Source organism: Pelodiscus sinensis, chromosome 2 (genome assembly GCF_049634645.1).
Source record: "Pelodiscus sinensis isolate JC-2024 chromosome 2, ASM4963464v1, whole genome shotgun sequence".
In the NCBI taxonomy this organism is placed as follows: Eukaryota; Metazoa; Chordata; order Testudines; family Trionychidae; genus Pelodiscus; species Pelodiscus sinensis.
This window is the reverse complement of record NC_134712.1, coordinates 207,632,876-207,645,023: the sequence shown is the minus strand read 5'-3', so window position 1 is coordinate 207,645,023 and position 12,148 is coordinate 207,632,876. Positions and strand designations below refer to the sequence as shown.

The following is a 12,148-nucleotide window of genomic DNA, read 5'->3' as shown; positions in this document are numbered from 1 at the left end:
GCGCCCAGAGCGGCACTGCGGGACCAACCGGCAGCGCCCCAGCTGCTCTACCACAGGCGTCCGGAGAAAAGCCTGGTCTGCTGGGAGGGGGCGGGGGCGTACTAGCTGCGCCCTCCCTCCCCCAGCAGACCAGGGAGACGCGGGTGGCGGACCGAGACGCACCGCGGTCCCGCCGCCCGGGTCCTCCGTGGCTTTTCTCCCCGTCTCCCTGGTCTGCTGGAGGCCAGCAGACTAGGGAGATGGGGAGCAAAGCCTCTGAGGACGCCGGCAGCGGGACAGCCGCGGCGCGTCTGGGCTGTCCACGTGCTCCCCGGCTTTGCTCCCCGTCTCCCTGGTCTGCTGGTATCCAGCAGACCAGGGAGACGCAGAGCAAACCCCATTCGTAACTGCGGATCCGACATAAGTCGGATCTGCGTAACTCGGGGACTGCCTGTACCTCAGTTTCCTTAATTAAATTATCTCTGATGCTTCCTCAGATGTACTGCACACTGAACTGTAGAAAGAGATCACACGTATTTATGGAAACATTCTTCCAAAAGAGCAGTGTTGGTCATGACTACTGTGAAGCACCTAAAGCACCTTTGTAATAATTTAATACTATTATTCTTTTAAGTGAAGATCTTTTTTAACAAAGATAAGATTTAGAAAGTGGAAGACTATTCCTAGGCAGGAATCACAAAGGCTTCTGATTGTCACACAATATTTAAAGGGCAACAAAAGAGTTGTTTTCTTTGAAGTTCCACTCTGCAAGAAGCAGTGGAGGTCACCAGACTTCAGGTAGCAGCGCCCAAAAGTGCAAGAAACAGATATAGGACTATCCAAGGAACTACAAACCGCGCAGCCTCACTTCAGTCTCAGGAAAAATCATGGAGGGGATCCTCAAGGAATCCATTTTGGAAGTACTTGGAAGAGAGGAAAGTGATCAGGAATAGTTGAATAGTCAACATGGTTTAACTAAGGTAGAGTAATGTGTGACCAACCGGATTGCTTTCTATGATGCGGTAACTGGCTCAGTGGACATGGGGAACTCGGTGGATGTGATATATTTTGACTTTAGCAAAACTTTTGATACTGTCTCCCATATGATTCTTGCCAGCAAGTTAAGGAAGTATGAATTGGATAAATGGACTGTAAGGGGGAGAGAATGTTGGCTAGACTGTCGGGCTCAACAGGTAGTGATCAACTTCACGATGTCTGCTTGGTAGTTGGTTTCAAGCAGGATGCCCCAAGCAGTGGTTCTAAGGCCGGTTTTGTTCAACATCTTTATTAATGACCTGGATGAGGGGATGGATTGCATCTTCAGCAAGTTTGTGGATGACACAAAACTATGGAGACAGGTAGATATATGGGAGGGTAGGGTTAGGCTGTGTCTACACTGCCCCCATTTTGTGCAAAAAATATGCAAATGAGTTCTTCTGCATTTTTTTTCAGGAAGAATGGCTCTTGCGCAAGAGGGGGGTTTTGTGCAAAAACGGAGCCTCATTAATTATGCAAATAAGATGTAGCAATACTCCATGCTTTGCCTCATTTGCATATTTCTTGCACTAAACAGGTGCAGTGTAGACAGCCTCAGGGTCCAGAGCAACCTAGACAAATTGGAGGATTGAGCCAAAAGTTATCTGATGAGGTTCAACAAAGACAAGTGCAAAGTCCTGCACTTGGGATAGAAGAATCCCAAGCAGTTACACGCTGGGGACCAACTGCCTAAGCAGCAGTTCAGCAGAAAAGGACCTAGGAATTACAGTGGATGACACATTAGATATGAGTCAACAGTGTGCCCTGGTAGCCAAGGCTAATGGCATACTGGGGTACACTAGGAGGAGCATTTCCAGCAGATCTAGAGACATGATTATTCCTCTTTATTCAGCACTCATGAGGCCACAGCTAGAGCATTGCATCCAGTTCTGGGCCCCCCACTACAGAAAGAATGTGGAGGCATGAGAGAGGGTCCAGCAGGAAGCCACGAGAATGATTAGGAGGCTGGAGCATATAACTTATGAGCCTGAGAGACTTGGGCTTATTTAGCCTGCAGAAGAGAAAAGTGAAGGGGGATTTGATAGCATTTAACTAGCTGAAAGAAGGTTCCAAAGAAGATGGAAAGAGGCTGTTCTCAGTGACGGATGGCAGAACAAGGAGCAGTCGTCTCAAGTTGCAATGAGGGCAGTCTAGGTTGGATATTAGGAAAAATTATTTCTCTACAGATACATCTACACAGCACCTCTCTTCTGCAAAAGCCTATGCCAATGAAGTACAGGTTAGCACATTGCCACATTTCATTTGCATAATTAATTAGGGGCCAGTTTTGCACAAGAGGCTTTTGTGCAAAAAGGAGTTGTGTAGATGGCTCCTTTTTTGAGCAAAAACCTCTCTTGTGCAAGAGCCGTTCTTCCTGAAAAATGAGGAACAAGGTCTCTCACGCAAGAGGGGTTTTTTGCTCAAAAAAAGGAGCCATCTACACAACTCCATTTCGCACAAAAGAGGCCTCTAGTTAATTATGCAAATGAAGCACAGCAATATGCTAATCCATGCTTCATTTGCATAGGCTTTTGCGCAAGAGAGGTGCAGTGTAGACGTAGGCTAGTGAACGCTGGAATGGATTACCTAGGGAGGTGGTGGAATCTCCATTCCTAGGGGTGCATCTACACTACACCATAGCTAGACATAAGATACGCAATTTGAATTACTCAAATTGCGTATCTTATTTTAAAATAGCTTATTTCATAATTTTGAAATAACCCGCTACTCCAAAATGTCCCTTACTCCTCAAAAAATGTTTAAAGGGATGTCAGAACAGTGAGCCCATTATTATTTTGAAATTACAGACTTGCTGTGAAGATACGGGATAGCTTTTTCAGAATACTCTTGATATCCCAAAATAGCATTGCAGAGTAGATGTAGCCTACAGGTTTTTAAGTGCCAGCTTAAAGTCCTGGCTAGGATGAGTTAGGGCTGGTCCTGCTTTAGGCAGGGGGCTGGACTCAATGACCTCCTCAGGTCTCTTCCAGGCCTGATTCCGTGACTTTGGGCCAGACAGAAATGACTTGGGAAGAAAAGGATTGTCAGGAGACTACGAGCCTTAAAGTAATTTAGGCATAATACAGGTTTTTAAAACCATCGATTGTGTTTCATTCTTAAAAGGCTGTGTGTTTACCAATGATCAGATTCCCAAGGAGAATGGTAGATGCTAAATTCACCAAGGCCTGCCAGGATAAGCATAGTTGAGCCAAAGAGTAATATAGCTCAGGGTGCTAATAGTACATCTACACTGCAGCTAGCTCATTCCAGTTGACTTGCGCTTGAACTACACTGCAATGAAATAGTCCCCCAGCCCAAACCAAATCATACCATCCAGCCACAGGTTATTTGTGGTGTACGTATACCCTGGAAAAGAACTAAATACAAAAAATACCAATATCTGTTGGAGGTACACCAAGACAGAGATCAGTCCTAGCTGTACCTCTGACAACTACAGTAACTAGAATTTAATGCGAGGTTAGTAGACGATCAGCTTTCATTTTTAAATTCCAAAAATTAAAGCCAGGAATTTCCAGCACTGACAAATTAGTGAAAACTTGTGCCTGAGGAACAGTCATACAAAAAAGCTCCTCACCAATAAGGACCTGCGACATCTATATTTTCTTGTTGATCAGTCAAGTAACTACCTAGGTCTTAAGTTGCCTTCTCTCCTTATAGTGAAGAGAGCCCATAGTGGGGGGCGGGGGGGGGAAAAGGCCTAGATGCCATATAGATCTCAACTTGAAACAGTTTGTTGCTGGTACTATATTCCCCACATCTGTCCTACAGAACCCCGCAGAAAATTCTATTATTTATAGTATTACTCAGAGCCAATTAATTTAACAATACCAGTGACAGGATATTTTTCATCACTGTTCTCAAGAGGAGGAAGCTTCTTAAGAAAAGCAAACTGCTTTATTTCAGAGTTTGAGCAGAAATGCCAGTTCTGTTTTTCCTGTACATTTGAAACACCAGCCATCTGGATTATATAAGTGCCAGTATCAGCATGGGTCTTTTTTTTTTTTTTTTTTTTTTTTAAAAGATACACATACACCAAACAAGTTTCACATGTTTATTAAGCCCCAACAAGCTACTTTCCAGCACGATTGAAAGTGCAATGTGAGGCAAACTTAATTAACATTTCCTGGATGATTAACTGTATCAGTTGTGCGGAGAGCTTCTGGAAGACCTTCAATCTGTGCAGCTTGTAAGGGGAGAATTTGTTCTTTAGAAATCAGGACGATCCTTCTTCAGTTTGCTGTAGTCCACATTGACCGCATAGAACTAAGAGGGACATTGGGGGGGGAGGGGAGGGAAAAAAAAAAAGAGGGTTTGAGCAGAACAAGATCGAAGTCTGTACATATGTGAGGGGAGAACACTACTTTCACACTAACACTACCGTTATTGCTATATATATGCCACTTGGTTTTCTTCCAGAGACATTAGTCAAATGCAGTTTTATTATAGCACTAGAACTGCTTATTTTTTTAAAAATACACTTCTAGGTTAAGTTCTGATAGTACATACTTTCTAGCATATGCTACAAGAATCCTGTTACAGCAAGTCTGAAAGACACAGCTACACCGCAGCATTTAACTAAATCATTTTCTAGCTTTTTCCCTTCAAGAACTCTCAACTTCCTTATCTTTCCCAGGTAATATTAATATACAGAATTTGGAGAGGAGATGGTGTTTGCACCTCCGCTTTTTTAACATCACATTATGAAGAACTAACAGTTTGGCCAAGTTCTCTTTGAGAAAACAGGGTGTGTCTTTTCTCATCCAGTAATGTTTGAGTAAGTTATTATGGCTAGTGCCATACTGGTTCCAAAGTGGCCCCACATGATGTTTCAATACCAGTTGAAAGTGATGATTTAAACCAAAATTAGAGGATTCCATACACTTCAACACCAGCTACTTAATGCCATCAAATTTAGATTAATAAAACCTAATGAGTAATACATGTAGGAATACAGTACGAGTTTAAATCGATGTATTCAGTGTCCGGTTGAATTTGTAATAAGTGTCTACACTGCCTAGCCACTCCCATTGATCTAAATGGTTTTAAAATTGACTCTTATATGCCACCTGAATGAATGGAGTAAACCTTGAGGTGACAGTCAAACCTAAAATTAAGGGCAGTTATAAACACCATTGTAATTTGGAATTACTACTCCATTTTGAAAGCTCTGGCACCCACTTTGAACTCCAGTAATCTTCAGTCAGGTGAGTAGGAAAAGCCCCAGGAACTTCTGAATGTTCATTTCCCATTGCAGCAATTCAAAGTTGAGCATACATGCTCAGGGATCAAGCACCTCTAACACAGAATGTTCAGAAGACAGGATCTGATTGCTGGGGGTGGAGAAACCTCACACAGCAATGCTACATGAAAACAAAGGGGCTTAGACAAGCACATCACAGGACATTGCTAGTTCTGAACCACAGACATGGGAGGCTGACCACATGCACCCATAGCCACCCGCAACAATGTTCCCCCCCACCCATGAGGCACTGGGACCCTATCCCAGAATTCCAGTCTGCTGCAGGAACTGCGGGACAGCTGCCACAGAATCACTCCTTGAGTTGATGCAATTCAAGGAGCACATCCTGGAAGCAAGGATGTGCTCTGTCAACCACATCCACCAAGTGGGGACATGCAAAAAATTGCATGTATCAAATTGGTCACTCCAAGTCAAATTAAATAAAATGTACCTAATTTTAAAGCAGTTAGGGATTGGCAACCAGTACAGAGGCCCTCAAAAAAAATTAAGACAAAAATCCCTCATTATCTAGGAGAAAAAAAAATGAAGGGTAAGACTGAACAACTTTATGTGCAATATCTGGGATATTAAATATCATTTAATCAATCAAGTAACCTCATGAATTCTTAGCAGTTAGTTGACCATTCTATAGTCCCCAGGGATAGGACTAGCAGCCAGCATGCTCCAGCCTCATTCCAGAGGAGCCCCCTGAATTGCTGCCTCTGACTGCTGGTCCACGAGGAGATCCAGTTTGAAAATCAGCTCCCAGACTCTGATAAAGCAGCAGCAGCGCAGGGTGGCAGCAGCTCCTGTACAGAAGGGAAGGAGGGTCTGAGCTCTCAGACCCAGTGCAAGCTGGAACTTAGTGGGCTGCCTGCCCGTCCGGCTCCTAATGCACTTTAAATACAGAGCCGCAGCAGGAGTAGGTCCCAGTCCTGTCACAAGCCAGGAGTGAGCTGCGCTGCTGGCTAGCCTGCTAAAAAGTTTACTAGCGGGGGAGAGGGAATCCATGTAGTCTATAGCATTAACCTAAAAGCTTTTGCTTATCACTTAATTGACTACACTATTACATCCCTAGTTCATATACCAGGTATTAGTAATAAGGAAAGCTGGGAACATGCATAAAGTGGGCAAAAACATTTTAGGACAGTGTTAGTAAAAAGATGCAAGGCTAACCAAGTTCAAAGACTGTGGCTCAGATTGCCATTTGGACCAGTGCTAAAATAAATGGCACTGCAATAAAGAATAGACAAGAAAGAAGGTACAATTTTGGTTATAGACCAAGTCTCTCATCTTACATTAGGAGCTTAGAAAAAGCATGACAATGATATGAGTCAACACTGAAGTAGTGGCCAAATAGTAATTTGGGCATATTTTAGCATTTAAGATTGAATTAGACATTAGACTTCATGACAACAGGTCTAGCCGTAACCATTACAACTAAAATATATTCATTATACCACCATGTGAAAAGACATAACTTTGAAACTCAACAAGTAGTTTTCCAGGCCTCTTTACCCAAAAGCAAGATTATGAAGACATTTGAGTGATTCAGCTCTAGATTACAAAAAAACTGAAGAAAAAAAAATCACAACAAAAATCACAAGTATATTAGCAGAACTCCAGGCAGAATACACAGAAATATTAAAAAAAAAGGTAAAATATGATAGGGAAATAGCCCTTACTAAAGTTCCAAGGAAAAGATTGGAATAATTAAAAAAAAATTACATTTACCATAGTATACTTCAGTTCTCTTATAGGAGTCCTGACTCACCAAGCTGTTCTGTGTAGGCAAGCCTGAGTAGCCTCCCTCATACTTGATCTTTGTTCCATCTGAAAATTATTTCTCATTTCCTCAAGATTGTCACTTCCTAGCTTCTTTATACATTAGACCTGTCTGTTAATAATATTCAGTTTCTCCTGCCACTGCTATCTACTGTGTCCATACTTATATACTGAGGGTGTCTAAACTACAGGGTTTTTTTGAAAAAAAAAGTAGCCTTTTTTCAAAAACAAAAAACCCTTCCCCTGTGTCTAGACTGCTGCCGTGTTCTTTTGAAAGTAAATCGAAAGAACACGGCAGTTTTTTCTACTGCAGAAAACCTCGTTTTACAAGGAATGACGCTTTTCAAACGTGCTCTTTTGAAAAAAATGCACTATATAATGCGAACTGTGCTTTTTCGAAAGTACTGGTTGTATTCTAGATGTTCTTTTTCAAAAGAGGCTTTTTCGAAAGTATCTTTCTAAAAAGCCTCTTTCGAAAGAGGCTTGCAGTTTAGACGTAGCCTGAAATATTTGTTCCTAAATAGCTTTTAAAAGTTCTTAATACTTTCACTTAAAATATCTTATGTACAAAAAAAATAGTGTAAAATAGTGACTTCATAGGTTCAGGGATATATCCAATTCACATCAGTTTGGGTTACCAGGACTTCAAAGGTTCAGGGATATATCCAATTCACATCAGTTTGGGTTACCAGGACTTCAACTTATATACTTGCACAGCTAAAACACAAAGGTTCACTTGAGCTGTGAAATGAAATGTGTACTTGCACATAGATCTTAGCTTGAACTCTGCAACTAGAATTTAAATCAGTGGAACCAGTTTTGAAATTCATATTGTAAAATAAGTCATCTTTGGTCAAACCAAATACTTCCTGGGTTTGGTCAAGTTCTGAGCAACTAGAATGAGGTTTTTACGCAGTCTTAACACCTTCATTCTCACGACATGCTTCCATCTTACTCCCACTATAATCCTGAGAATCTGCATCTCTTAAGGAAAGAGTTGATTTTCTTAACAAGTCTTCCCAGAGATGTTTAAAAAATAAACTACTTTATTTATTAGAATTATATGCCATCAGCCACTGTGTCTATAATTTGCATCTACTTTAGTTTCCACAACACAAGGAGCTGTTTTAGTAATATTGCCAAGAAAAAATGAGAACGACACACATTACCAAATATGGTAAACCTTGAGACTTCTGTAGTGTTCCCAGCCTCTACTAATACAAAAGCAGAATTTGCCGTTATTCAGAAAAGAACCAACCTAAAGCACACGGAGACACTTCTTTTGCAGCCGATGGCAAAACTAGCCTATATAAAAGACCCAGAATCTCACATATGTATCTTATTTGTCTCTACTAAATTGCCCTTCTCTTTACAATACCTACTTTAATTAAATTAAGAACAAACAAGCGAGGACTGCAGCAAGAGAGGTTCAGCAACATTGTACAATCTCAACAGTATACACTTTTCACAAAATACGAGGGTCTTTGTTTTAGCAGATGATTTTTAGAATCAAACAATGGAACCCATAGTACAGTACTAAATCATAAAAAGACTATAGTTGTCCAACTCCACTGATTTTTTTTTTTTTGGTTTATTCACAAACTTGTATGTAAATACACCACTCTCTGCAAGTTATAGTAAACCCTGCTACTTACTTGATCATGATAGAAGCATAAAAAATTTAAGACTTTTGCAGTAGCATTGAAGTCAAAATTGTTCGATTCCAAAACTGACTTTAGCATAACATCTATTATGCATGGTCTTCAGCCCAAAGCTTAGAACAAGGGTGGGCAAGATACCTCTTGCGGGCTGGATGCAGACCACCAAGCCACCAAATCTGGTTCATGGACACCCCTCCTGAGACCCTCAGGCATATAGCAGTCACTATTTTAAATGCAGGGCTGCTCCATGTGACTATTCTGGAGGGAGGAGGCGGCTTAGGGTGATCTTCCCTCCACCAGACCAATCCTCAGCTCCTATTGGTCAGAAACAGCCAGCCAACAGGAGCTGAGAGATTGTCTGAGAGATGGGGGCAGTGCAAGCTTCTCCCCACTCCCGGAGTTGAGAGCCACATGGAGGGAGCAGGCTGCATTTTCAATGTTCTGGGGCTGTAGCAGGCAGGGAGCCCAGCCTGCCTTGGGGGTGCTGCAGGGCTGCTGGCTAGGAGATGTTTAGGTAAGTGTCTTCCAGCCAAAGCCTGCCTCTGGCACCCCAACTCCCTTCACCAAGTCACCTTCCAAACGCTCTTCCCCCCCCACCAAGTCATAAGTTCCCCCCAGACCCTGAACCCTTTCCTGCACCCTTCCCCAAGGTCAGAATCCTCTCCTGCACCCCCACCTCCCTTTCTGATCCTACAACCCAATCGCTTGAACCAGATCACAATCCCCTCCTTCACCCAAACTTCCTCTCCAACCTCACAGTCTCTTGCATTCCAGTCCCTTACTCTATGCACCCAACCTCCATCCTAGACCTCACACCTCTTTTTCCATCTTTTTCTTAGATACTTGAGAACTGCTATCATGTCCCCTCTCAGTTTTCTCTTTTCTAAACTAAATTAGCTCAGGTCTTTCAGTCTTCCCTCATAGGTTATGTATTCTAGACCTTTAATCATTTTTGTTGCTTCTCTCTGGACTTTCTCCACACCTTTCTTGAAATGTGGCGCTCAGAACTGGACACTATTCCAACTGAAGCCTAATCAGGGCAGAGCAGAGCGGAAAAATTACTTATTGGGTCTTGCTCACAACACTCCTGTGAATGCATCCCAGAATCAGGTTTCCTTTTTTTCCCTTTTTTTTTGGCAACTCCATCACATTGCTGGCTCATATTTAGTTTGTGGTCCACTATGACCCCTAGATCTCGTGCCCTCCTCTAAGCTATTTAAGCTTGTGTCCTCCTCCCTCCTCTATTTAAGACTAACTACTGAGTAACATTTTTCCTTGTTGCTCTGTATCAAGTATTTATTTTCTGCTTTATTTTTTTCATTCAATGCTTTGCCTTGGGTAATGAGACTTCTCTCACCTCACTGGGCATTGCCTCCAAGAAAAAGTAAAGTCTAAACAGGCAGTCTCATTTTAATATTCAAATCTAGCCCTGCCTTTCAAATCAACACACTGCTAGTTCCCAAAATCAAACCTGGCTGGAAAACTGATAGCAGAGAAGCATATTAAGTTGTCACTGCTACTCCTCTCACTAGTATCTCAGGGACCTGACCCTCCAAAAATAGTCAGACCACAGGCAACATCTGTGGATAAGTCAACGCTCTAATAGCTAAACGCCTTGCTGCCTCTTACCTTGTACTGATCAGTGGGAGCCAACTTATTCCAAGGCTCAGGGTTATTCTTTTTGTCCCAACTACAAAGAGAAACACAATAACGTAAGAAGATACGAATCACACTGCTTTTAACCTACATTGTATATGCAGAACTGATGTTTAATTACTTAAAGAACATGAATCACTGTCGGTCCTGACAAATTTCCACATAAGAAAACCAGTAATACTGTGGTCAGTCTCGAAAATTTACTTCAAAACAGAGAGAGAGAGAATTTACTGCCTACCTGACATCAGGGTTGAACATTGCCAAGCGCATAATGTACAGGGCTGCACCAGAACCTCCAGCTCCAATAAAAATAAAGAGAGGGATCAACTAGAATGAAACATTTGGAAATGGAAAGATAAACATAAAGATAACACCATCTAGAAAGCAAAGCTAGAAATGATAAAGTCTCACCCAGTGATTACACATTTGGCACACTAGTTCTGAGCCATGGAAGGATGTACTCTTACGTAGTTTAAGTGCTTAGTTGTAAAAGACCTAACAGGTCTGCAGGATGCTCCAATGCTAGGAGATCCTACTCACCCGGAAAAAATGGGGAATAGTTGGGTGCCACTACCAAGTGCCCCACAATGCCCAGAAGAAGAGGGAAGAAATTAACTCTCCAACTGTGGAGGGTAAATTACATCACTGGCACCTGCGACAGACACTCTGGGTCACAAGAGCCAGGAAACCAAGTGAGTCACTTGGTTACCACGACTAAGCTCGGAAAGGAGCCTCGCTGAGGCCTGGATCTCTCAGCTGATCTCACGGGTACATGCCAGGCTTCTTCGGAGGAACGGGGCCCACGGCCTCGCCCGGCACACACGGGCCTCCGTTAGTGGCTGTCACAAGGTGGAGCTAGCCCGGGTGCGAGGCGCCCCACGGAGCCAGGGGGGAAGCGGGAACCGGCGCCGGGGGCTCAGGCGGACTCGAGAGCAAGTGGCGGGATTTGTGTCACGCCGCCAACCGATCCCTAGAGCGCTGAGCGCGCCCCCACCGCTCCCTTGGCCCCTCTCCGCGTGCGGGCTCCGAGCCCCGCCCCACAGCCCCGTTTCTCCCCCCGCGCCCGGCTCCGGGACGCACGCTCGGATGCTTCTTGGCCTGGCTGATCATGAGGCGGAACATGGTGGCGACTGGGCGGGAGGGTCTCGCGCTCCGCAAGCCCCAGACTCAGCGTCTCAGTAAATGCTGCTCTCGGCGTGTCTAGCTCGCTGCTGCGGCCCAATGTCATTCAAGGACCCTGCGTTGCAAGGGCCGGAGATAACCACCCAGACGGGGCTGCCTTGATGGCTGCCTGCGCTCACTTTGACGCCGTGAGACTGGCCCGGCCTCAGCCGCCGAACAAACAGATCCTGAAGAGACCTTCGTATGGAGTCAGCTACGCCTCCCCCCACGACCTCCTATCTCCGGGACTTGTGCCCCCAAATCAGAAAACAGGCATCTACCTAGACACCTAGACAGTGGGAGGGGGGGGGGGACAAAGGAGACTTGGAAGGGTGCGTTGCGCATGCGCCAACTGAATACCTCTGCAGCCATAGGAAGGGGGGGGAAGAGGGAGAGGGGTGACGTGACTCCGCCTCTGCAGCAGGTGCCGTGGGGCTGGGGCGCGTGAAAATCGTTTCCTCGGGACCTGGCGTTCTAAAGATAGCCCTACAGCGGCTGCGCGTGGCGCCTGTCACTGCGTCTCCTGGAGCCTGCTGCTGGAAGGGCGCCTGGGCACGTGTCCCAGGCAGCTTTGCCAACATCCGCCATTACAAGGGCCCTCTGCCCCCAG

At 44.2% G+C, this 12,148-nt stretch overlaps 1 protein-coding gene across 1 annotated transcript; it reads right to left on the bottom strand.

Annotated features, from left to right (window-relative positions):
* Positions 1-4,073: 4,073 nt before the first annotated feature.
* COXFA4 (cytochrome c oxidase associated subunit FA4) lies at positions 4,074-11,617 on the bottom strand. Its single transcript, XM_006114517.3, has 4 exons — positions 11,458-11,617; positions 10,616-10,704; positions 10,351-10,411; positions 4,074-4,299 (listed from the first exon to the last, which is right to left on the bottom strand). The coding sequence occupies exons 1-4, from the start codon at positions 11,497-11,499 to the stop codon at positions 4,243-4,245; spliced, it is 249 nt and encodes an 82-aa protein (XP_006114579.1). The 5' UTR covers positions 11,500-11,617; the 3' UTR covers positions 4,074-4,242.
* Between the last annotated feature and the right edge of the window lie 531 nt (positions 11,618-12,148).

Coding starts and splice junctions, on each gene's coding strand:
- COXFA4 (XM_006114517.3), bottom strand. CDS start 11,499: ATGTTCCGCCTCATGATCAGCCAGGCCAAGAAGCATCCGAGC. Junction 10,705..11,457: donor AGGCCAAGAAGCATCCGAGC/GTGCGTCCCGGA, acceptor GTTTCATTCTAG/TTGATCCCTCTCTTTATTTT. Junction 10,412..10,615: donor ATGTTCAACCCTGATGTCAG/GTAGGCAGTAAA, acceptor TTCTCTTTGTAG/TTGGGACAAAAAGAATAACC.